At 61.2% G+C, this 23,816-nt stretch overlaps 1 protein-coding gene across 1 annotated transcript in view; it reads left to right on the top strand.

Moving 5' to 3' along the window:
- The window catches only part of ABLIM2 (actin binding LIM protein family member 2), an 81,854-nt gene that overhangs the window by 20,933 nt on the left and 37,105 nt on the right, over positions 1 to 23,816 (top strand). Inside the window, exons 6-13 of the mRNA XM_090267120.1 lie at positions 2,354 to 2,447; positions 10,596 to 10,683; positions 13,610 to 13,668; positions 16,862 to 16,918; positions 18,186 to 18,263; positions 19,219 to 19,365; positions 20,657 to 20,689; positions 22,066 to 22,186. Coding sequence (XP_090123246.1) covers positions 2,354 to 2,447; positions 10,596 to 10,683; positions 13,610 to 13,668; positions 16,862 to 16,918; positions 18,186 to 18,263; positions 19,219 to 19,365; positions 20,657 to 20,689; positions 22,066 to 22,186 — 677 coding nt within the window. The remainder of the gene's footprint in view (positions 1 to 2,353; positions 2,448 to 10,595; positions 10,684 to 13,609; positions 13,669 to 16,861; positions 16,919 to 18,185; positions 18,264 to 19,218; positions 19,366 to 20,656; positions 20,690 to 22,065; positions 22,187 to 23,816) is intronic.

Raw genomic sequence — 23,816 nt, 5'->3', positions numbered from 1 at the left:
GGCAGGGCGCCGGAGCCGCGGGGTCTGGGGCCTCCTCCTGTGTCCCCCAGTGCTGCCACCTCTGTGTTTCCCCCGTCCTCTTAGACAAGGAACCCTGGCAGGGACTGATGGGTTTGTCTCCATGGCCAGGCGCCCTCTCCCTCCAGCCTGGCCTCCCTCACATAGTTTGCAGACCCAGCTCCGTGTCGTTGATTGAAACAGATGTCATGCTCCCATCTTTGACACTGTGACTCACCTCCCTGGGCCCAACCCTGTGGGTCACCCTCCTGCGTAGTTCGCCCCCTTGCTGGCTCCACGCTCTCCTGCACATTGCAAAGGAAATGTCAGCTGGTGGCAGCAACAGAGTGAGGCTGACCAGTCTCAGTTGTCACAGATGTGACATCTCAGCCCAGCGCTCAGACTTCTCCAGTGCAGGCTCTCAGGCAGCGCCCACTGGCCCACACAGTTGGCCCCAGCGTGCAGTCAGGATGTGGCAGTGGCGGGCGTGGGGGAGGGAGCCTTCTGGGAGCACGTGGCCCTGCACCGGGGCAGCTGGTTTGCTGAGGGTGTGCATTTTAATCCCTGAGCTCAGGGAAGAGAGACGGGGGAGCCCCAGAGGCACAGAGAGGGATGAGTGAAGGGAGTGAAGGGCGCATGAGCTATCTCTCGGGGTCAGAGGGAGCTCCACTTAGGGGGTCTCTGGGCGACTGTCACGGATGCTGTGCTCACTCTGACGGGGAGAGAAAAGCTGTCACAGGAACTGATTGGGTTAGAAATAAAGTCCCGTGGCAAAGCTGCAGGGATGAAACACACACGCACGCAGTCACGCCGGCACCCCTGCACACACAGGCGTATGCTGGCACACGCACGCATGCACACATGCACACGTGTCAGCACACTCATGCACACACATGCACATGCACGGGAGTGCATGCCGCACTGGGGGACCCGACTCAGAGTGCTGGGTGGGCCCGCGTCACGTCCCTGGTCACCTTGTGCTCTAATTCTGCGAGGTCATACTGGCTCCCTGCGCTCTTCCTTTCTACTGCGTGTGGCGCTACACTGGCCTCAGCAGTGGGCCCTCCGTGCGGGCTGGATCGGGCTGGGCGGTCTCTGTCAGGCCTCACTGCTGGGAGCTGCTTGGCTGCTGCCCCAGGGAGGGGAGGGCCGGCTCGGAAGGCAGCCTGGTGGCCAGAGCGCCTGAGAAGCAAGGGAATGGCCCAGCCCCCAGGGCCCGCAGCAGCTCAGCTGAGCTGTTACCTAGCAGCCTCCAGCCTGCCCCAGAACTGACAGGAGGGCGTCCGTGTTGCCATGGAGACACTGCCTCTGAACCTCCTGGGTTTGCTGCGCGCACACGCATTGTGGGGGATGACAGGGGCCCTGAGGTCAGCGGCATGTGAAAGTGGCTCCTGGGGCCCTGTTTGCATCTCCCTGTCCTGTGAGGTGCTGTGTCCCCCCATGGCAGGCCCCCCCCCTCCTGCAGGCCCCCCTGCCTAGAGGGCCTTGGTCTGACAGTACTGGAGTGGCGTTTAAACGCGCTCCACGCGCGGCAATGCAGCGCCCGGCACTGCGCTGGCATGATGTTTCCGCCATGACGCTGCTCACTGGCTATTTTCCTTACGGCCCCCTCGGTGGGGGCTCGGCGTGTAAGCAACTTGCTGAGGCCGCCCAGATACCCAGGAGCAGCCCCCAAAATGACGCCTGGTCCATCTCTAACCTCCCAGTGCCCCCACCAGTGCCTGGCATGGTGTATATGGGTGTGGGGTGGGCGGACCGTCACCGTGTGGGCCTCTGCTGCCCCACCCGGCACAATGAGGCTTCCTCCCAGCTCACCACGTCTGCCACCAGCATTGTGACACCCCTCAGCCCGGTCCCCAACGCGGGCACCTTGGTCACATGCCCTTTCGGGCTCCCGTGTGTCCAGGGCGGCCAGAGCCCTTCAGGAAGGAGGAGCCAGGCTGTTTCCCACCCTGGATGGGGAACATGGGGCAGGGTGAACTGAAAGGAAGAGCCGCGTCTGTGGAACCGTCACGTATTTAGTTCCCAGACGCGGCTTTTATTCCCTCGGCTCGGCCTCGGGAGGCACCAGCAGCCCCTCACCCTGCCGCTGGGCTTCTGGCCCCAGCACTGTGCACCTCGGCTTCTCCACCCATGAACTGGGACCATCTGTGTGGTTTCTCATGGGGCTGGGGCGATGGCAGAGCGGCCATGCTCACGCCTGTGAGCCCCCAAGCAATGAGGGTGGTCCTGGGACCTGGAGGAGGAGGAGGGGGACTTGTCCCCCTTGGACAGGGCCCCTCTTCTGGGTGAGGGTTGTCAGGTCCTGCGGGTGTTGGGGTGACCCCGCCCGCCCTGACCTCCTGACTCGTTGCAGGGACGGGCTGCCCTACTGCGAGGCTGACTACCACGCCAAGTTCGGCATCCGCTGTGACGGCTGCGAGAAGTATATCACGGGGCATGTGCTGGAGGTAAGTCCGCTCCAGGTGTGCGCTGGGTTCCACCTGCCCTGTGAGGGTCAAAAGGGGCCTCGAGGTGACTGGCAGTCCTGTGTGTTGGTACAAGAAACTGTACCCCGAGCCTTTGCCACCTGGTCCTCCCAGCTCTGCCAGAGGACATCTGGGAGTGGGTGCCACCTCCTCCAGGAAGCCTTCCCAGTGACATGTTCTCTCCTGTGCCCTTTACAAGTTGATTAGAGCTGGAGAGGTGGGAAGGGCCTGAGATCCTGGGTGCAGCCCTTGGGGTCTAGATGGGGAGTCTGAAGCCCGAAGGGCTTAAAGTGAGTCCAGGAGGTGGGACTATGTCCCTGTGCGGGAGGAGCAGAGTGGTTATCCGGCAGGCCGGGTCACGGAGCACTTCCGGGGTGCGTTCTCCTGGGTGCTGCCTGTGTGCTTCTTGATCTGAGTATTAGTGACGTGGGCATCTCCCCTTGTGAAAATAGACTGTGTCATACACTTTTCTACGTTTGTGCAGTAAGCTAAGTCCCCTGGGATGACAGGGACCGAGCCCTGCCCACCCTATTCTCCCCCTTTTGCAACCCCTCCCCGGCTCCATGCTGGGGAAGTCTGGGGTCTGCCGTGGTCCCTGGGGGAGGGCACAGGTGACGGGAGGACCTCAGGGAAGGGCAAGGGGTTGAGCCCTGAGAGGGGAGGGGGCCCCGACCTGGCCCAGGTCCCAGGTGCAGCCCATGGGGGTGGGGACGGGTGGGGGCCACCTCGGATTTGCTTTGCCCTCCGGTCTGCTCCTACGATCAGTAACTCGGAGATGGGCATCTTGTTTTATTGCCTTTCCCGTTTTCCTTAAGATCAATTCACAGAACTACAGACACCGCGAGCTTTTGTAGGGCTCTGATGCTCGCAGGTGGCTCTCCAGAGTGAGGATTTACACTGTCAGCAGGGTACGAGAGTCCCCGTCTCCCACCAGGGGGTGGTCTTTATGAAATCTAGAGCCAGCTCCACAGGTGACAGCGGGCCTCACTTTAATTTACCTTCCTCCGTCCCTGGCGAGGCTCGGTCTTTCTGTCGTTCTTAACCAATCCCAGTCCCAGTACTTCAGTTATATTTCGTACGCTCTGCTTGTCTCTGCTCTGCGGTCTCCACGCTTCTCTGTCTGACTTGGGCGAGCGGGTCTCAAGACAAGATGGCTGGCACTTTGTCTTGTGGTTTCCTGGGTCATGTTTGCACTTAACTCTTATGCCCATGGCCTCTGAACGTGGGGGACCGCTGTGTCCTCCCCTGGCGCCCGCTGTGGCCGCTCCCCTGGCCCCTGCTCTCTCCAGGTGCCTCGCTCACCTCCCTCCTCGCCCAGCCCTGGCCAGGCCCAGCTCTGTGGGAGGCCACCCCCTGAGACAGCAGCCGTCACCCTGGAGGAGCCCCGCAGGGCCCCGCCTGCCCCACTGCCCTGCGGGGCGGCCCATTTCTCTCTGTTCCCCAGAGCACCATTCCAGACTTTGCACCCCCTCCCGGCTTCCACCCCACAACAGTGACCTCATCCTCCACTTGAGAGGAAGAAGAGGCCAGATGTCACTCATCATTGTCCTCCTGGGCTCACAGTCTGTGAGCTCCCTGTTACTACCCTACCCTCTCTGCCCTTTCTGCCGAAGGTGCCATCCCTCCTTCCCTCAGCCCCCACGTGTGCTCAGGTCTCTGCCCCTCCCCCAGCAGCCCCCCCACCTCCTCAGGAACCTGACCCTGCCATCTCTGTCCCTCCCTTGGGCACAGGCCTTCCCTCTCAAAGGCTTTGAAAGTAGCTCATCACCCCCATTCAAAAAAACAAAACTGCGGAACCTCACAAGGAGTCTGTCACCTCCCTTCAGAGCCAAGGGCCCCACACAGTGGCTGTCCTCTGGCTCCCATGCCTCTTGGCCAGCAGCCCCTCTCCTCAGCGCCCTGGGGCCGCTCTTCAGGGCAACACCTGCTCAAGAAAGACCCACCCCCTTTCCCAGGCACACACCTGTCTGCGGCCCTCCCCCGCCCCACCCCTCTCAGAGTGAGCAGTGCCGCCGGGTGCCCCACGCCTGGCACCTGGCAGCTGGCTGGACTCTGCCCACTGGGAGGCCATGTGCTGGGCCATCAGCCATGCCCAAGCAGGGGGCTGCCCAGGCCTTGGGGTCCACCCTCCGCCCGCAGCACGGCCTCTCCCAGGACAGGGATGGTGTTCGCATTTGGGTCCTAGCACAGCACCTCACTGTGACATGGGTCGGCCCCAAGTGGGGCGCCTCTCAGGCCTGGCCTGGCCCCACTTCCTGACAGCCGTGGGCAATGGCCCCTGCACCATGGGGTGGGGGCAGACCTGACCAAACCCTGCCACCTGCCCTGCCCCTTGGGGCCCTGAGCAGGTCCTGTGCTTGTAGCATCCTCAAAGACTCAAGGGGTGCCACCTGTGGGCTGTCCCCAGCCCAGCGCTGGCCTCGGGGTCTCTGATGGGGCGGGGGCAATCTGCGGGCCCCCCTTTGATGGATCAGGAAGCAAGGGATCAGGTGACCTGTCTGCAGAGTTAGCCTCCCTGATGTTTAATGCTGGGCCAAACTCAGCGCTGGGGGGCTCGGGGCCGTCCGGATCACGCGGGAAGCAGGTCTGGGGTTTTCCTCCTGGTCCGCAGTGGAGGGTGAGGGCCTCCGGGAAGATTGATGCTTTTGTTTTCGCCTCTGCAGGGAGCTGGGGCGCGGAGTCGCAGGCTCTGCAAAGCTCTGAGATCCTCCTCGGCAGCAGAACCGAGGCAGCCGCGGGTGGGCAGAGGCGCGCGGGCTCCGCAGAAGGGAGGGTGCAGCCGCCAGGGCGGCTCCCCCAGAGCCCGGCCCAGAGAGTGTGCCGGCGCCTGGCTGGGCGGCAGGGGCTCTTGGGGGCAGCGGGCAGGAGGTGGCAGGATCTGAAGGAGGAGGCGGAGGATCTGGACTGCTCACGGGCACACTGCCCGTCCAGCCGGCCTGTCCCGGGAGTGGGCCCTGGAGAGGGGCCGTGGGCCCGGCCAGTGGGACGGAGCTCTTGTGCCGCAGCCCCGCGCAGGTAGGGAGCCTGGCCGGTCACTTCTGAGGCCTGGCGGGGAGGCCTGGCGGGCTGGCAGGGAGCGGGCACAGACCAGCCAGGCATGGGAACCCCGGGCCCCTGTCACTCCCCCAACCGCCGATTCTGCCCCTCAGCTGCTTGCTGTTGCCCAGAGCTTTTCTCTCTGCGGAGCCGGAGTGGGACAGCAGCCTCCAATCTGTGTGTGGCAGGCGGGGTGCCATCTCAGCGCCGGGACCCCAGCCGTGCCACCCGCCTGCCACCCACCCATGAAGTGTGCGTGGGGGGGGGGGGCTTCCTCCTCCTTTCCAGTCTCTGAAACATGTGGCCTCCGGCACTGCGTGGGGCCTGGGTCCTGCCTGTCTTGGCTGCCCATCTTGATGAACCTGCTCCAAGCCGCGCGCAGGTGGAGGAGGGGCCTTCTGGGTCCCCTGGGTGCCCGGGAGGGCTCACAGCTGTGCCCGGGAGCAGAGGTGGAGGCCTGGGGCAGCCCCGCGACAGACAGGGCTGCTGGCTCCTGGGGTGGCGTCGCCCCCACGGAGAGAGCAGGAGTGGCTGGTGAGTCGTCAGGGACGGCAGGACAGCCAGACCTGTGTCGGGGGGGGAGCGTTGCTGAGAGGAGGGGACCCGGGCTCAGACCTCGCCCACCCAGCACCTGACCGGGCCGGGTGCCTGCGCCCTCAGGTCTGCTCTCCAGGGTGTGAGCCACAGGTGGCGGGGGTGGCTGCTCCTTGCTCAGCCTCACCCTCCGTTCAGGAGGGGCTGCTGCTGACTGAGCCCCACCCACCTCCTGCAGCCTGCCTGTCCCCATGGCAATGAGAAGGCCAGGTCCCTCGGGGACCACTAAACCCTCCCTCCCTCCCTCCTTCCCTCCGCCCTTCCTCTCTCCCTGCCTCAGCCGCCACTCACCCAGCAGATCCTTCCCGAACACTCACTGGGGCTCAGGGCTGCCTCCATGGAGATGGTAAGAGAGCCGCCTGCTTGCCCTGAGCGGACCTGGGGAAGAGGGGGCTGCCCAGCCCGCCCCCGCCCTGGGTCAGGCATCCGCGAAACGTTGCTTTATGTCTGATAAACCATCTCCTGCGACGCTGGGTCATTGGTCCATCAGCTTCCTTCCTTTGGCACCTCCCGCTCACAGCACAGGCTTTCCAGACAGATAAAAAGGACAGAGGCAAAGTCAACGTCCCCAGGCCTCAACTTCTTTCTTTTTTTAAAAAAATTAATGTGTTTATTTAAAGACCACACTCAGGAGAAATACTTGTTTATCATAGAATAAACCCCAAAAGCATCCATAATGGATGTGGTTCCCCACACTAACTGATGTCAGCCTTTAGCAGTCACCCTTTAGATTCTGCACAGGGACACACAGAGACACGCACAGAGACACGCACACGCACAGACACAGACACACACAGAGACACACATGCACAGAGACACACACAGGCACACACAGACACACACGCACAGAGACACGCACATGCACAGACATACACAGAGACACACACAGAGACACACGTACAGAGACACGCACACACACAGAGACACGCACATGCACAGAGATGTGCACACACACAGAGACACGCACACACACAGACACACACACGCACAGAGACGCACGCACACACACAGAGACACACACAGACACATGCACAGAGACGTGCACACACACAGAGACACACACAGACACACAGATGCACAGAGACGCACACACGCACAGAGACACACAGAGACGCACACACACAGAGACACGCACAGAGACACGCACAGACACACACGCACAGAGACGCGCAACACAAACATACAGACACACACGACACGGGGAGGGCTCAGAAAGGAGGCGCAGCCAGGTCAGCGGGGTCTAGGGAGGAAAGGGGGATGCTGTCACAGGCATGCGAGGTGCATAGCGACCAAGGGGTGACCCTCTGTGCTCTCTGCGGCCACAGCGGAAGGAGCGGCCGTCCTCTCTGCAGGGAGGACTGGGGCTTCCGGGACCCCGGGCACCGGGGCCGCCCTCTGCCCCCGACCTGTGAGGAACAGCACTCATTTGCGCTCCTGGAGGGTACGTTCCTGCCGTCCCTGCTCTGTCTCATACAGGATGACAGTCACTTGTCAGAAGGCACAAGACAGCTTTTTAAAGCCACACACTATACGACCACATGGGCATTTAACGTACTTTCAAATGGGAGCCATCTGGAGCTCCAGCTGGGCACGGGGCCGGGCAGCTGCCCTGGTGACACCCCCGGCGCTGATGTTCGAGGCCCTTTGTGGACAGTAACTGGGAGGAACAGGCCCTGAAAGACCTGGCATGCACAGTGTTCTGTGACGTGGGACACCCCGGTCACTGTGGCCAATGTGAGATGGCATGGGGCCATGGGGATTGACAGACGGAGCGACAGTACTTTCATTTTTGACTCTGTGAACCCGTCTTAGCTGGCTTTGTCTGCTGTGACAAACACTGTGGCCGTGTGGTGTAAACCACAGACTGTTACTTCTCCCGTCTCTGGAGGCCGGCAGCCCACAGTCACGGGCCCGGCCCACTCGGTTCCTGCCGTGTCCCCACATGGCAGAGATGAGCGTGGTGTCTCCTTGTGAGGACAGTAGTGTCCTTCTGAGACATCGAGGGGCCCCGCGGGCCAGGATTTCCTTCCTTTTCACGGCTGAGTAATATTCCATTGCGTGGACGGACCACATTTCTGTCTGCTTCCCCACTGACGGCCGCGTGGGTTGATTCCACTTTGTGGCGACCGAGAATAATGCTGCAGTGAGCCTCTGTGCACAGGTTTGTGTGCGCCTCCGTCCCCGTCCCTCTTGTCCTGCTCTCTTCATGTTCCCTGTGGAGTGGGACTGCTGGGTCACATGGGGACCTTATACTTTTTGAGGCTCTGACACACTTTTCCATGGCGCTGCCCCATGGTCCCTCCTCCCAGCGTGCGAGGCTCCCCGTCCCTCCACGTTCTCGCCAGCACATGCTATTTCCTGATTTTCTCATTGTGTTTTCTCCTCACCCAAGTGGGTGGGAAGCGGCACCTCTGGGGTTTGGATTGACACCTTAGTTCCGCTGACGTTGAAGGTATTCGATGTGCTTCTTGGCAGTTAGATGTCTTCTTTGGAAATGTCTGTTGAAGTCCTTTGCCCATTTCCCCCCCATATTTTTATTGTTCTATTACAGTTGTACCATTTTCCCCTATCGCTCTCCCCTGCTCTGCCCACCCCACCCCTTTCCCACAGTCAAGCCCCAGCCTGTGGTCCATGGCCATGGGTCATTCATACATGTTCCTTGACTGGACCCTTCCCCTTCTTCCCCCCCCCCCTCCCCCTCTCGTCACTGTTACTCTGTCCCTTGTTTCCATGCCTCTGGTTCTATTTTGCTCGTTTGTTTGTTTTCTTCATTCGGTGAGATCACATGGTATTAGTCTTCCGCTGCCTGGCTTATTTCACTTAGCATAATACTGTCCAGTTCCATCTGTGCTGTCGCAAAAGGCAGGAGTTCCTTCTTTCTTTCTGCTGCATAGTATTCCATTGTGTAGATGTACCACAGTTTTTTGATCCGCTCATCTACTGATGGGCACTTAGGCTGTTTCCAGCACTTGGCTATTGTAAACAGTGCTGCTATGGACATAAGGGTGCATAGGTTCTTTTGAATTGGGGTTTCAGGATTCTTTGGGTATAATCCTAGCAATGGAGTTGCTGGATCAAAAGGCAGTTCCCTCTTTAGTTTTTTGAGGAAATTCCATACCGTTTTCCACAGGGGCTGCACCAGTCGCCCGTTTTTTTTTTTTTTTCAGTTGGACTGCGTCTTTGTTCTTGGGCTGTAAGAACCCTTTACATATTCTCAATACTAAGCCCTTGGCAGGTCGGCGATTTGCAGCTATTTTTCCCCTGTTCTTTCCACTTTCTTGAGAATATCCTTTGTTGCACAAAAGTTCTTCGTTTAGAAAGTTCAATTTACCTGCTCTGTTCTTGCTGCCCGCGCTCCCGTGTCTGACCCGAGCGTCCACGGCCAAGCATGGGGTGCGAAGACACCGCTGAGCGTCCTCCTGAGGGCTTTGCACTTCTAGCGCGTACGTTAGGTCGCCGATCCGTGTTGTGGGGACAGAGGACTGCGCGAATCCCACAGGGGCAGCTTGACACATTTTCACAAGCTGGATGCCCACGTAACCAGCACTCAGATCAAGAAAGAACGTACCCAGCGTCCCAGATGCCCTGGGGGCCCCCAGGGGCGGCCACCACCCTGACTCTAACAACTTACCAGGTTTTGGGCTTTGTAAAGATGGAATCTGCTCTTTAGTGTCTGGCTTCTGTTCCAAACCTGGTCTGGATTCTTCTCCCCAACACATAGGGTCCCCTTTGGCCTGGTTTCCCCTGAAGGTGCCGTGGGTAAGGGAAAGAAAAGTGAGGCCCTTGTGAGGTGTTTTTACCCCATTGGTTACTTATTCTGGAAAGCGATCATTACTCACTCAGGTTTGGGGAGCGGCCACTGGCCCCTTCCCCTTTTAGGCAAGTGTGGGCGGGGGATCAGCGTCCAACATCAGAAACAAGCCGCAGCTCCCCTGCCCCGCCTCACCATGGGGTTAAGACATAGTCTCTCTAAAGTAATGCTGAATACAGTGTTATGGGGGTGATTTGGGGTTCTTTCGGCATCATGTGGCGCTAAGCCAAACCAGCAAATGTAATTTGTTTAGGTTATTCCAGTATTAATATTTTAATCTAATTTAATGGGTTTTAAGAATTGTAAGTAATAACTGCTAATTGAGAAAAAACAGTACAAATATACATATGAATATTGCTAATCCTTTCTCATTTTCCGCCTCACCTGTCCAGTCCCTCCACCTGGGAAATGATTTAGCTTTGCCCCTACCTCCCCCCATTTCAACCCCGGGACCGAGGTGAATGGGACCGGGCCCCTCTGCCTCCGGGGGAGGCCGGCCCACCGACCACTGAGCCAGGTCTCCGCTCCGAGCCAGCGCCCCCAGCGGGCAGAGCCGGCTCTCCCCCCCAGCACCCCAGGGCGCCCGCCGGGCCTGGGCTCTGGGGGCTCCCTGCTGCATAGCACCCACGCAGCGTCCTCTGAGCCCCCCGCGGCGCCTCCCCCGAAACGCCCGCGCTCTGTCCCCACAGGCGGGGGAGAAGCACTACCACCCCTTGTGTGCGCTCTGCGTCCGGTGTGGCCGGATGTTTGCCGAGGGCGAGGAGATGTACCTGCAAGGTAAGCCGGCGGCTGCTCAGCCCCCCAGAAAAGACCGGGCAACTCTTGGGCCCAGTGCCCGAGCGGGGTGGGGACGAGTGGGTCACGCGTGTCCTCTGGCTGCTTAGGAAGCCCCACACGAAGCAGGGGGTGGGGCCGGGCCTGAGCAGGCATGGGGGGGCAGCAGGCGGTGGGGGGACAGGGGTGATGGTGGGAGGCGGCGCCCGGGGCCTGGTGACGGCCCGGGTTGGGGGAGAGCGACCAGATGCTGCTCAGACCCTCCCAAGAGGCCCTGGGACGGTGGTTGATATAAGGACCCATCTCTTTGGCCACAGTTTCTTTTCAATGATTTCTCTGTCTCCGGTGACCAGGAGCAGGCCAGGAAGGTGGGAGGGGCCCCATGTTGTTTAATGACACCCTGTAGTGTTGTCTTGCGGCTGTGTGCCAGACAGGCCTCCCTTTCTGAGGCCGAACCTCATGGGGTGATGTCAGCCAGATGGCCCCGTCCCCAGTGTCCCCTTTTGTTCCTTGAGTCTTCGCTGCAGAACCCGTGAGAGGAGGTCATGGTGCCCCTTCCAGCAGAGCTGGGATGTTCGGCGGGGCGGGGGGCCGCGGCCTGAGGCACCCGGCCCCACTGTGAATAGTGCTGCCAGGCCCCCCTGACGCCGAGCACAGTGGTGCGGGGACGGCCGCGTGGGGACCTGTGCTCGCCATCACGGGGGATCCGGTTTCAGGGAACAAAGACATTCTTCATGGAGGTCTCGCCGTGACTTTCTGTGGGACGTTGCAGCCGGTCCCGCTTGCCCTCCCAGCCTCGGACTTCCTAAGAGTTAGACGAGGGGTCTGGCCAGGTCGGGGTGTTTGAGCTCTGAGCCACGGACCACAAGGGCCCCAGCCAGGGGTCTCTCTGGGCGCTCTGTCCCCTCCCTGCCTGGACACCCCTATTCCCTCTGCCTGGGCTGCCTGATGTTGGGGCCCCCTTCTGGTGTTATTTGCAGGTGACTCTTGTGTAGTAAAGCTCTGAAGAGCCGGGGTCCCCGTGAGTCCCACGGCCTCCGAGAATGAGGAGACAGGCGCCTCCACCCCACCCTGACCACGGGGTGACCTTCCCACCTGTAGACTCTCTCCAACAATCATCAGATTACAATGAAGAGCAGGTGCTATTTCCCCCGCTGGGGTGGTTTAAAGGAAAGGCAGGTCCGAATGTCACGAGCACTGGAGGAATGGGGCTCTGACCTGGCTGGTGGGGGCGAGAACTGGGGAATTGGTAATACGCATCACGAGCCTTAAAAATGCCCGGGGCCCAGGAAGTCCTCGGGGACCTGAGCTGCCAGCATGTGGCCAGTGGAGCCCCCCGCGTTCCTTAGACTCGGAGCGTGGGAGCCGCAGGGGAGAGCAGACAGGCCAGTTCCTGTCTGCGCGCGGCCCGTAATGTTACATTTTGGATACTCGGTTGCGTTGGGGAGTGTTCAGGGCACTTGAAAGCCAGAATCCCAGGCACGGCTGTGTGTGCAACCCGACCCCACTCTGTGAAGTGTTGGCACGCAGCCCAGGGCGCGGCCCAAACGGAGCGGGGAGGAGCTGGGAGGTGATCTTAATTTCCTCATTTATGCTTTGTTAGGTTTCTTCAATGTTTAATAAGGAACATGTATTGCCATTGTAGTCATAAGCCACTTTTTAAATAAATGCTTTACCCACACCTCTTCCTCCCCCCTCAATCGTGGCCTCTCTGGGAGCTCCGGTTTGGTGCAGGGATGTGCCGGGGGAGTCAGTAATGAGTTCGTTAACTCGCGTGGCCTGGGAGGCTTTGCAAGCCCACACGCTTCTGAGCCCTTGCTGTGTGCCAGGCCCTGTGTGGTTTGTTTGGGGATCTGAGAATGGGATGGACACAGCCCGCACCTTCACCGCGGGCACAGCACTGACGGGGCGTGAACCCAGCCACGGCCACAGGCAGGGGGACATGCGCAGAGTAGGGCTCAGTGGGGAGGGGTCAGGCAGAGGTTCAGGAGGCCCAGAGTGGGGACATAAGTGCTCTGGGCCTGAAGGAGGTGGGGGCAGGGGACTGACATGTCGTGATGATAAAACGTGTGCATGCAACGGCTCACAAGCCTCCTTCTGGCCCTACTTAATTTGATGAGACTCTCCTGCTGGCTGGGGGAGGTTGGCCCGTTACTGGGCCCCGTTAGCAGGTGGAGAAACCGGGTCCTCAGGGCGGTTAGCCTTGAATTAGAGACGAGCAGAGCTGCAGACACACACACGGCATTTGGTGACTTCAGTGGAGGCTGTTGGTGTGGGTGCCCGCGCGGAGCTGGCAGGTGAAGAAACTGAGGCAGGGAAGGCTCAGAGACCAAGTGAATTAGTGATGGGGTCAAGCCCAGCGTTGGGGCCTCATGCCTGGCCCCCAGTTCTCAGCCCCGGTCCTCACCCCAACCCCGAGGCTCCCCCTTCCCCGCCTCCGAGCCACGAGCCCAAAGCTCTGTCCCTGAGGCCGCTCCCCACCGCAGCTCCAGCCCAGCTGTGCCGTCGCGGGGCCTGGTGAGGAGCAGGGGAAGGTCCCGCTGGCAGCCTCGTCTCTCTCTCCTGCCTCTGAACTTGAAGCCCCGCCGCTGCCCCTGCTCTGAGCCACCTTGTCTGGCTGTCCCCTGGGCGGGCGAGGTGGCCTCCCAGCTTCTGAGGTGCCCTGTGCAGCCCCTGGGGGAGCTGAGCTCGTGGTGCCGTGATTCCCCATTAACGTCCTGTCCTCCAGTTGGGCTGTGAGTCCCCGGGGGCAGGGCCTGTACCCCGCTTGTCCCAGCCCAGCACTGAGTCCACACAGAGGGTGCCCAGGGCTCCTCGGAGGGGGGAGCGTGGACGTCCACCTGGGAGCCCCCGGCCCCTCCTCCGGACCCCAAGGCCCCTGCGTCCTGGTATGGCGCTAACCTCTTCCGCCTTGGGAATCTGTCCCCAGGTTCCTCCATCTGGCACCCGGCCTGTCGACAAGCAGCCAGAACTGAGGACAAAAACAAGGTCAGTGCAATCCACTGTTACTCGGCTGCGTTCTGCGCCGCTCGTGTGCGCCTGTCACACAGTGAAGGGGGCACCGGCCGGCTTCTGCAGGCTGTGGGACAGGTGGCACGGGGGCTGGGGCTTCAGGTATAACCAGGCAGCTCTGAGGGACGGGCCAGGTGGGCAGGGGTGTCCTGGGGCTCTGTCCTGGCCTCTGACCGCTTCGGCTGTGCAGTGGGTCCTGAAGGCTGTGTCATCTGGAGACAACTTCGAAGTTAGCGGGTCCCCAGGTGATCACCGCCGTTTTGGCGCAATTCCCAGAACTGTCACTAGAATCACAGACGCTGGGATTTGGGACAAGAGCAGCCCGCCCGCCTCCCCCGTCCACCTGCTGCCGCCTCTCCTAGGCCGGGCCCCGCCCCCACCGCCAGGGGCCCTCGAAACTGGGCGTTGCAGTCCCGGAGCCCAGGGCCTGGGACAAGGGGGAAGGCGAGAAAAGGGGGCAGAGCCACGTGACCACTGTCCTCGCGGCTCCAGGCCTGTGGGAAGAAGCTGGGGACGTACCCCCTTCCTGTGGCACTGTAACAAGTTACCCGCAGACGCGGGGCTTGGGAACCACAAGTGATTCCCTTGCAGAGCTGGGGCCAGAAGTTTAACCCGCCGGCAGGGCTGCGACCACCCGAGGCTCCCGGGAGGATCCATCCCTGGCCTTCCGGTCTCCAGACTGCTGTCCCCCCGGTTACATGGGGCCGCCTGAGAATCCAGGACAGCCTCCCCTCAGGCTCCTCCACCCCGTCTGCACAGCCCCTTTGGCCACACAGGGCCACAGTTGCAGGTTTGGGAGTTAGGACGTGGGCACGGTTGGGGACGCCGTGCCTCCCGCAGGTACAGCACCGACGGCCACAGTCTGTCACACACACGGCCGGCCTCACAGTGACTGGCTGCACCCCGTGACTGTCTTCCATCCTCTCCCGCGGCTAATTCACTCTACAAGCTACCCGTGCGTTGCCCAGGCCTCGGAGACGGGCCAGGGCCACAGTCCCTGACGCAGTGACCAGCGGGGCCTGGCTCTGGGGTGAGGACCCCCATCCCGACATGAGGCCAAGGCCTGCCGAGGGGAGAGGCCTCCAGACCCCAGGCATGTGTGGGCGTGTGCACGGGTCAGACTGGCCAGGTCCGCTCGGGGGTGGGCCAGGGGGGTCGGCACTGGCTCCTGGGTTCTGGACCTGGCTGGGACCTGGCCCCGGGCCTGCAGAGAGCCTGGCTCCAGTGGCCTCTGCTCCCAGACTAGGGGCCAGCCCGTGGTGACAAGGGCCGCTGGCCTCGCAGAAGGGGGGCTGTCTGAACACTGGAGGGTCAGCGAAGGAGGAAGGGGTCATGGCCCAGGGCTGCGCAGCCATGTGGCTTCCTGGGCTGTTCCTGAAGATGCTTTGGGAACATTTGGGGCAGAAGCCAGCGGCCTGAGCACAGCTGCCCCTCCATGCCCTGCTTGTCCCTAATTTCACCTTCCCGAGGTCCCAGCCGCACCCCAGCCCCTCAGAGCCTCTCCTGTCCTCCCCGGGAAATGAGAATAATCTCCAGGGTCTGGGCCAGCCAGGGTGGCGGGAGCAGGCCCGCGTGGTTCTTCCTGGCCACTCGGGTCCCTTGGAGACAGTTCCTCAGCTGGCTGGCCACAGTGGCCTGGGTGGCAGGAAGACAGCCCATTAATGACCATGAACCAGCCAGTACTGGTCAGCTCCGGTCAGCTCGGCGGGGGCTGGTACGAGTGCCAGAGGGCCATCAGCCCCTGAGACACACAGCAGAGGTGCCGCGGGCCCCATTCATTCTCTGAAGCCGGCTCCAGGCCAAGGGGGTGGCCTGTCACCTGGTGACTCGTGTGAGAACTAACTCGCCCCTCCTGGGGGTGTGCCTCTCTGTGTCAGGCCCTGGGGGAGTCTGGACCCTGGGGGCAAACTCCTTTCCTGCCGTTGGAGTCCAGCTGTGCCTCTGCCCAGCTGTGTGACCTTGGGCCACTCACTAGCCCTCTCTGAGCCTCCACCCCGCAGCTGTGATGTGGAGAGAAGTGGGTGGTGATAAGACTTGGATGTGACCACATGAGAATTGGGCGTCCCAGTCCCTATTCCAGATGGGGCTTCCTGGGGGCAAGGCTGAGCGGTGGGGCTGGGGTGAGGGGAGCTTCCCAGCCCCTCTTTCACGCTATGGGTGTGCACAAGGCCCGAGAACCCGGTCAGCATGGGGTTTAATGGTGAGGCTCCCCTCAGCGAACCGGAGTCGGGACTGAGAAAGTGAGAGAAGACCCAGCCTCCCGCTCCACAGGAGTGACCTCCCCTTGACATCTGGGCTCAGACCGGGGGCAGGCTCTGCCCCTGTCCCCTTGCCACAGGGCGGGGGACTGGGCGCTGAGGCTGCCAGCCTGGGTGCCCTAACGTGCTGGAGCAAACAGACCCCAGCTGCTGCCAACATGGCCCGAGCACCCTGGTCGCGGCCGTGCCCACGTAACCTGTGCCGGGGAAGACACCCTGGGGACGCAGGGGACAGCATGGTGCCTCCTCTGCTGCCTCAGCTCAGGGTACTTCCTCTAAACACCCCGTGTGAGCGGAGGGGCATCCTGTCGTGGGCCCCGCTTGGCGGAAACAAACACCGGGACGTCCTCAGAGCCCAGCTGCTCACGGGCTGCGTCTCTGAATCCTCAGGAAGGGCGTCTGCGGCAGGGCAGCGGGACGGGGGTGGGGGGCCTCGCTTACAAAGGGTGTTTTCAAATGTGTCCAATGTATGCGTACATCATCTGTGGCAGGTAAAATGGGCCACATGGCCACAGGGACAGCGAGAAAGACAGACCTGTGTTACCTGCCTTGGAGGGACACCGTCTTCTTTGCAAATAGCACTTGACACTATGTCTTACCTGGGGGTGGCCAGGGACTCGGGACTGCACTGTGTGTGGGTTCGGGCGGAGCTCCGCGGGGAGACCCCCGCCCCTGCCGGCCTTCAGAAGCCTGTGGTCTGAGGGGACAGGCAGACCCGAGACTGCTTTTGGTGCAGCATGCAGAGCCCAGTCAGGGGCCCGGGAAAGCAGAGCAGGCCTCCGGGAGGTGGCGGCCCCGAGCTTCGTCACATGAGAATCGGGCGTCCCAGTCCCAAGCATGGCCGGGGTGGCCCGGCTGCCCAGGCAGAGCTGGGCAGCACGCATCACACCCTCTCCCCTCTCTCCTTCTAGATGCAGAAGCAGGTTTGCCCTCAGGTTTGCCCGGGCACCGCCCCCTGTGCCTTCCAGGTTTGTGTGCCTGACGTCTGGTCCCGGTGCTGTCCCGTCCTCGCTGCCATCGTGCTGAGCGCAGGAGGAGTGGGGTGTCCTCCAGCAGGGAGGGGACGGCTCCAGGGCCTGGGTTAGTGTCCTGGGCCTCTCTAGCTGTACCCTAGACTGGGGCTTAAACAACAGAGACTTTTTCCTCCCAGTCTCGGAGGCTGACGTCCAAGGTCATGGTGCGGGCAGGGCTGGTTTCTCGGGAGGCCTCTCTCCTTGGCGCTGTGACAGCCGTCTTCTCCCTGTGCCCTCACAGGGTTGTCCCTCTGTGTGTGTCTGTGTCCCAGCCTCTTTTTAGAAGGACTCTGGTCAGCCTGGATCAGGGCGACCGGAAACCCCCATTTTAACTTAATTAGGCCTTTAAAGGCCTTGTCTCCAAATACAGTCATGTTTTGGGGCCTTGGGGTTAGGACTTCCACATGTGAGTTTGGGGGACACGTTTCAGCCCATAACGTGGTCCCTCCCAGGCTGCTGGCACCACAGTGGTGTGCGCCACTGACGGGGGCTGGACAGAATTGTGGGGGTGGGGAGGGGCCTGCTTAGGAAATGAGAGGGGAGGTAGCGGGGCGAAGGGGAGAGCGGGTCCCAGTTCTTGGCTGGGAGCCCCTTTGTGGAGACAGGCTCCATTTCTATGGGGTGTGTGGGAAAGCTGGGGGCGGGGCCCAGACAGGGGTGAAGCTCAGCCCGGTGAGTGGAGCTGCCAGGTCATGCCTGGGGTGCAGGCCCAGATGTGGGATCCTTGCCAGTGAAAGGCGTGTGGCAGGTGACAGGGACGTGGAGTCAGGCTGGAGACTGGTCTTTAGGGTCAAGAGACTGTCCCCGAGTCTGACCGCAGAGCCCGGGCTGGGGGACGGCACTGCCACAGATCCTGTGTCCCGGGCGGGAAATAGCGCCTCTGAGCAGCACAGTCCTGGGCCCCAGACAGCCTTTGCCGCTGGTGCTCGGAGTCCTGTGAAAACCCACCGCTTGCCCTCATCCTCTGGAAAACAGGTCACCGCTGCGCCCTGGGAGCTTGGTGACCATCGGTGCTGGGAGCGTCCCTGCTTTGCTTGTGGCCTGCGTCACTGCTCTGTCTGTCTGGTTAGCTTCCCAGTGGTCCGTGCGAGCTGCCTGTGTATTTTAAGAATCCTATGACCTGCCAGCCTTTCTGTTGCCGTGTGACCATCACCGTTGCCTCTGGAAGGGCCTTTGGGTGGATGTGTCGTTTTCAGTCTCTCCCTGTTTCCTCCTTTCCCAGGAGACCCGAACTTCCTCAGAGAGCATCATTTCCGTGCCGGCATCCAGCACCTCAGGGTCTCCCAGCCGCGTGATCTACGTGAGTCGGATTCTTTCTGTGAGCGTGGGGAGGGCGCGGGGCCCTGGCCATCACTGAGCGAGGCCTCCGGGGGCGGGGTGTCCATGCCAGGTGTTGGCACCACCCTCCCTGCTGCGGGGATTGGTGTGGCTCCAGGGATGTGTCAGACGTTTGCCCAGCCGCCCCCCAGGTCTGTGGTGAGGAGAGCACAGGAGGCGCTCACCCCCGCTGTAGCAGCCGGGGCCTGAAACACGCCCTCGGGCGCTGTGGGGCAGGGGGCGGTGTGAGCCCCATGCAGATTTTCCCGTGGGAAGCGTTCCTAGGGAAGCACGCTAAGAATAATATATATTATATATCCTGTTTTTGTTTAAGAGGAAGTGTGTATGTGTGTGAGTGTGTGCATGTGTGTGAGGCTGTGTGTATGGGTGAAGTCATGTGTGGTGTGTATGGACTCGTACATGTATGTGTGCATTCATGTGTATATGCACATGTGTATGGGTTTGCACATGTATCATTACTCATGTGTGTGTCTCTGTGTTCGTGCATGTGCACATGTACGTGTGCATTTGTGTTCATAGTGCTTATATTTGCACATGTGTGCATGTATGTATATGTGTTGCTACGTGCATGTGTGTCCATGCTGCAGCTTCCCTCCTCCATGTGTCTGTGCGCACATGTGTGCGCACATATGTGGTCGTATGTGCGCATGTGTTTGTATGCACACATAGGTGTCTGTAGGTATTTTAGGCCACGGACTGAGTGTCCCTGTCTGCTGGGCCCGTGTCAGGCGTATCACAGGCCTCATGTCTTTGAACCCGGAGCCACCCTGTGGGGCCACCTCTCTTACTTTGTAGGGAGGCCTTGGAGGCCCAGAGCAGGCGCTCCCTCAGGGCCCCGGTGGGGACCAGGCCCCCAGGGTCACGAGGCTCCTCTGCGCGTGGGTCCCTGAGCTGCCCTGCCCCTGCCCTCCCCGTAGGCGAAGCTTGGGGACGAGATCCTCGACTACAGAGACCTGGCCGCCCTCCCGAAAAGCAAGGCCATCTACAACATTGACCGCCCTGACATGATCTCCTACTCGCCCTACGTCAGCCACGCGACAGGGGACCGGCGGAGCGGCAGCGAGGTACGGCCCGCGGGGCAGGTGTCACGCCGCAGCGCGGGTCCCCTACTCGGTCCTCCCTGCTCTGCGTGACTCCAGGCTTTGCTCCCCACCCGAGATGAGCCTTGCGCCCACCTCTGAGGAGCCCCCAGTGTGCTCTGGCCCGGGCCTCCCCGGCAGACGGCACGCGGCACACAGAGCACCAGGCCTGGAAAAGCCCCGGGCGAGGGGTCGAGAGCAGGAAGCATGTTAGGAAAAGCATAGGCATGAAGGGAAAGCCCCTCTGGTGTTGCAGTGTGGGGCGATCTTCATAATGTGTGAAGTGTACAGTTTTCCTTTACCCAGAGCGTTCCGGGCCGTGCTCCGCCCTCACCGGCCATGCCTGTCCCTTGGTCCCCTGACTTCCTCGAGCCGGTTAAAGTCCAGTGGGCAGCGTCCTTTGCTGCTGGCCTCTCAGCCACAGCGGCCCTCCTCCATGTAATGCGGGTCTTGCTGTTGCTTTCCGGATTCCTTTTGATCGTTTTGAGACTTCTGTGTGACCGTGGGGCCTGCCAGCTGTCAACCAGAAAGTATATGCCGTTTGCATGTGTGTGGTGTGGCAGGAGGGCACTGTCCCTCCTCCGGTGTCCCTGGCCCCTCTGGTTTGAGTCTCCAGCAAAGGGCCTCATGGGAAATGAGGCAGGGGCTCCGGGCGCCACACTGAGGGGGTGGCACAGTGAGCTGAGCCTGGCCCTGCTGGTGGCCAGACCCCGGCTGCGGCCACAGTGCCAGGCACAGCTGCGGAGCTCAAGGGCAGGGCAGGGATGGTGAGGAGGGCACGGCTGCCCTTGCTCAGAGGCCAGCAGGTGCCCCTCCTGATGGGTTTCTGCCCCTGGGGACTTACAGGACCCCAGGGATCTGGGAGATCGGCTCCATGCAGTGAGGCCAGTGGGCGGGGTGGGAAGGGAGGGCCCTGACCTGCACCCGCCTGCCCCATGCTGAGCTGGGCACGGGCCTCCTCGTCCAGCGTCTGGCCTGCGCTCTAGTGGGAGGCCCTGGAAGAGGTCGGAGAGGCCAGGTGGCTTGGCCATCGTGCCCTGGAGCAGATGTCTGTGGGGCAGATGGCGCTCACCTGCTCTAGTGGCAGAGCGGGACCTCACCCCAAGCCCGCGGCCCCGGGAGCGCTCTCTTTCTCGGACCGCCATCGACCGTATCTGGAGCTCGTGGTGGGTCCCTTCGTCCTGTGGTGTGGGTGTCAGTGCCCCGTGCCACCTCCCCACACGCACGGCCGCCTGGCGTCCCGGGGCTAACAGGCTGCTCTGTGTTGTGCCCACAGTCACCGCAGGGGCTCCCACCAACACCGACGGAGGTAACCGCCGCCCCAGCCCGCGCGCATGGTGCCGCCCGCCATACAGATACCCCTGCCCCGCCCAGGAGGGCCACGTGGCTCTTGACCATGGGGCGCCCTCCTGGGCGCTGGTCATTTCTACACAATCATGTCTCACCCGCATGCCTCCCCCATGCGTCTGCTGGCCCTGCAAGGGCGGACCCCCGGGACAGGCCCCCACGGTCTGGGTCATGGCTCCCTCAGAGGGACAATCGGGAGCCTGGGGCAGCCGGGCCACCTCCTGCGCCTCCAAGGGGGACGTATGGGAAGTCCTTGCAAATAAACTTTCTGGAAGCATTTCTCTGTCAAATAGCATTTGTGGTTAGCAGCCAGCCAGACTCTAGGCTGCGTGGGCATCGCACCCTGGGCTCCAGGCATCTGACGACCTGGGAGCCCCGTGACAGGCTGGGTGAGGACACAGGCCAGCGGGGCTGTGCAGAGGAGGCCCAGACACAGGGACGAGACAGTGGGACTGTAGCTGCTGGGCACAGTGCCTGTCTCTGCGGCTGGGACAGGCCAGAGGACTCGGCACAGCACCGGTGGGACGGGCAGGTGCCGTACCTGCGCGAGGCCTGGCCTGAGCTGAGTGTGGGGGCGGGGCGCACAGGCCGGCTTTAGGGGCAGTGGCTCGGCCGGTTTGGCGGAAGAGGTGGGCCTAGGAGGTGGCAGGTAACTTGGGAAAGGCGTGGGGGCCGTGAGCACCAGACCCAGACCCCCGCCTTGCGCGTCCCCACGCTGGCCTTGAGGACCTGAGCAGCGGCGTCCCTCCCGCGGCAGGACACTGGGCTGGGCTGGGCGGTGACTCAGGGCACGTGCTGAGCCCCAAGCTGCGCGGGCCCAGCGGCCTGCGCCCCCACCCCGCACCGCGTGCCGCGCCATCTCACGCTGCCCGCCGCCCGCTCTCACCGCGCCCAACGGCTGCTCGTCCTGCTTGAACAGAGTCTGCGTTGTCGGTGCTGGGGTTCTGACTCAACGGGGCTTCGGGCCGGGAGGGGGTCCTTCCTGCCGCCCATGCCTGGGAGCCCCCACCGAGGCGGGCGGCTGCAGAACCTCACTGGCTCTCAAACTGCTCCAGGGAGCCTTGGGGGCTGCGACAGATTGGGCAGCGGCCTCCCCCGCTGGAGCGGGAGCTCAGCCCCACGAGGGGCAGTTGGAGGGGCGGGCGAGCCTGCCCCGCGGGACCTGCGGGAGTTTCAGCACCAAGGCCAGGCCCCATCTGGCTCTCAGCTGTGCCCCGCAGGTGCTGGGGTTAGTCCTGGGGCCGCGTTGAGTCAGGCTCTCAGGGCGGAGGGTGGATGGGTGGGAGGGGGCGGGCCAAGCCTCGGCTCCCACGTTCACGAAGCTGTCTCCCCTCCCAGGGGGACCAGGACGACCGCTCCTACAAGCTGTGCCGGACCTCCAGCCCGAGCTCCACCGGGTCGGTCAGCCTGGGGCGTTACACCCCGACCTCGCGGTCACCCCAGCACTACAGCCAGCCAGGTACTTGGCCCCACGGCTTCCTCTTCCCCCGAGGGAAGCTGGTTTCTTGTTGCTTTTTCTGTTATGAATCTGTCTCTTATGCAACAACTGGGAAAGTGATGGCCAGGGGCGAAGTGGCCAGAGTGTTCCGGGAACCCGTGCATTCAGTGACCGGAAGAAAAGGCCCTCTGTCCGGGTGGGAGGCCGACCACGGGGCGGCTGGTTTACCTGTGGATGGAGGAGCCATTCCGTGGGGCACAGGAGGCAGAACTGAGCACCTGGAGCCTGGCTCGTATAATTAGTGTTCCAGTGGCCGAGGTGTCAGGAGGGAAAAATCACATAAATGGGTGGAGACAAAGATCAGCTAGTTCCGAGTTCACGTGGGTCTGGGAAGGTTGAGGAAGGCAAAACCAGTGGCCAGGAAATGGAGCTGGTCTCTACAGACACTTCACCATAGCTGGGCTGGTGGTCCCAAGGACAGCAGACCCCTGGGAAAACTGGTGTGAGGCCACTGACAGGCTGCACCGAGCAGGGAGAAGCCCTGTGGAGGGTCCCTTTGCCCCATGCCACCCCGTTCCCTGCCTGGTGCCAGCTGTGTACTGCTGTCCCTTAGCTTGCAGAACTCCATGTGGTCCTCAGCGTGTCAAGGCCACAGGGATGCTCCACACACAAAAAGGACACTGCCTTTTTGAGGGATTTTTCCACACTGCTTCCTCCTCTGCCAGCTGTTGCATGACTTCATCTCACACTCACAGACTGCAGCTCTTTTGCAGGCTTTGTGGAAAAATCAAAGCTCATTCATTTGCAAAGTTATTTTTATTGGCTCCCTGCAATGTGCCTGGTACATCCTGCTCAAGGACAGAGGTCTGGAAAGTGGATGTGAGTGAGCAAGTGAGTGAGTGAGTGAATGAGTGAGTGAGTGAATCAATGAGTGAGTAAATGAGAGAGTGAATGAATAAATGAATGAATGAGTGAGTCAAGTGAATGAATGAGTGAATGAACTAGTGAGTGAATGAGAGAGGGAGTGAATGAGTGAGTCAATAAGTGAATGAATGAGTGAATGAGTGAGTGAATGAATGAGTGAGTGAATGAATGAGTGAATGAGAGAGTGAGTGAACGAGTGAGTCAAGTGAATGAATGAGTGAATGAACTAGTGAGTGAATGAGAGTGAATGAGTGAGTGACTTAGTGAAGGAATGAGTGAATGAGTGAATGAATGAGTGAATGAACTAGTGAGTGAATGAGAGAGTGAGTAAATGAGTGAGTGAATGAATGAATGAGTGAGTGAATGAATGAGTGAATGAACTAGTAAGTAAACTAGTGAGTGAATGAGTGAATGAACTAGTGAGTGAATAAGTGAATGAGAGAGTGAATGAACGAGTGAGTCAGTGAGTGAATGAATGAATGAGTGAGTGAGTGAATGAGTGAGTGAATGAGTGACTGAGTGAATGAGTGAATGACTGAATGAGTGAGCAGACAAGTGAGTCAGGGAGTAAAGGGCAACTGGCCTCTCCAAGGGCCCCTCTGCTGGCCCCTGACCACAGCACTTTGGGTCCCCTGGGCTGTGGATTGTTCCCAGCTGGGGGGTTACCCCAGAGAGCCAAGACATGAATATGAGCTGGCGAGGCCGTGTGATTGTCAGGTGACAGTCT

The sequence above is a fragment of the Furipterus horrens genome, unplaced genomic scaffold (assembly GCF_987537825.1).
Source record: "Furipterus horrens unplaced genomic scaffold, mFurHor1.1.pri manual_scaffold_2, whole genome shotgun sequence".
Lineage (NCBI taxonomy): Eukaryota > Metazoa > Chordata > Mammalia > Chiroptera > Furipteridae > Furipterus > Furipterus horrens.
The sequence above is the reverse complement of the archived record's forward strand: the minus strand, read 5'-3'. Positions and strand labels throughout refer to the sequence as shown.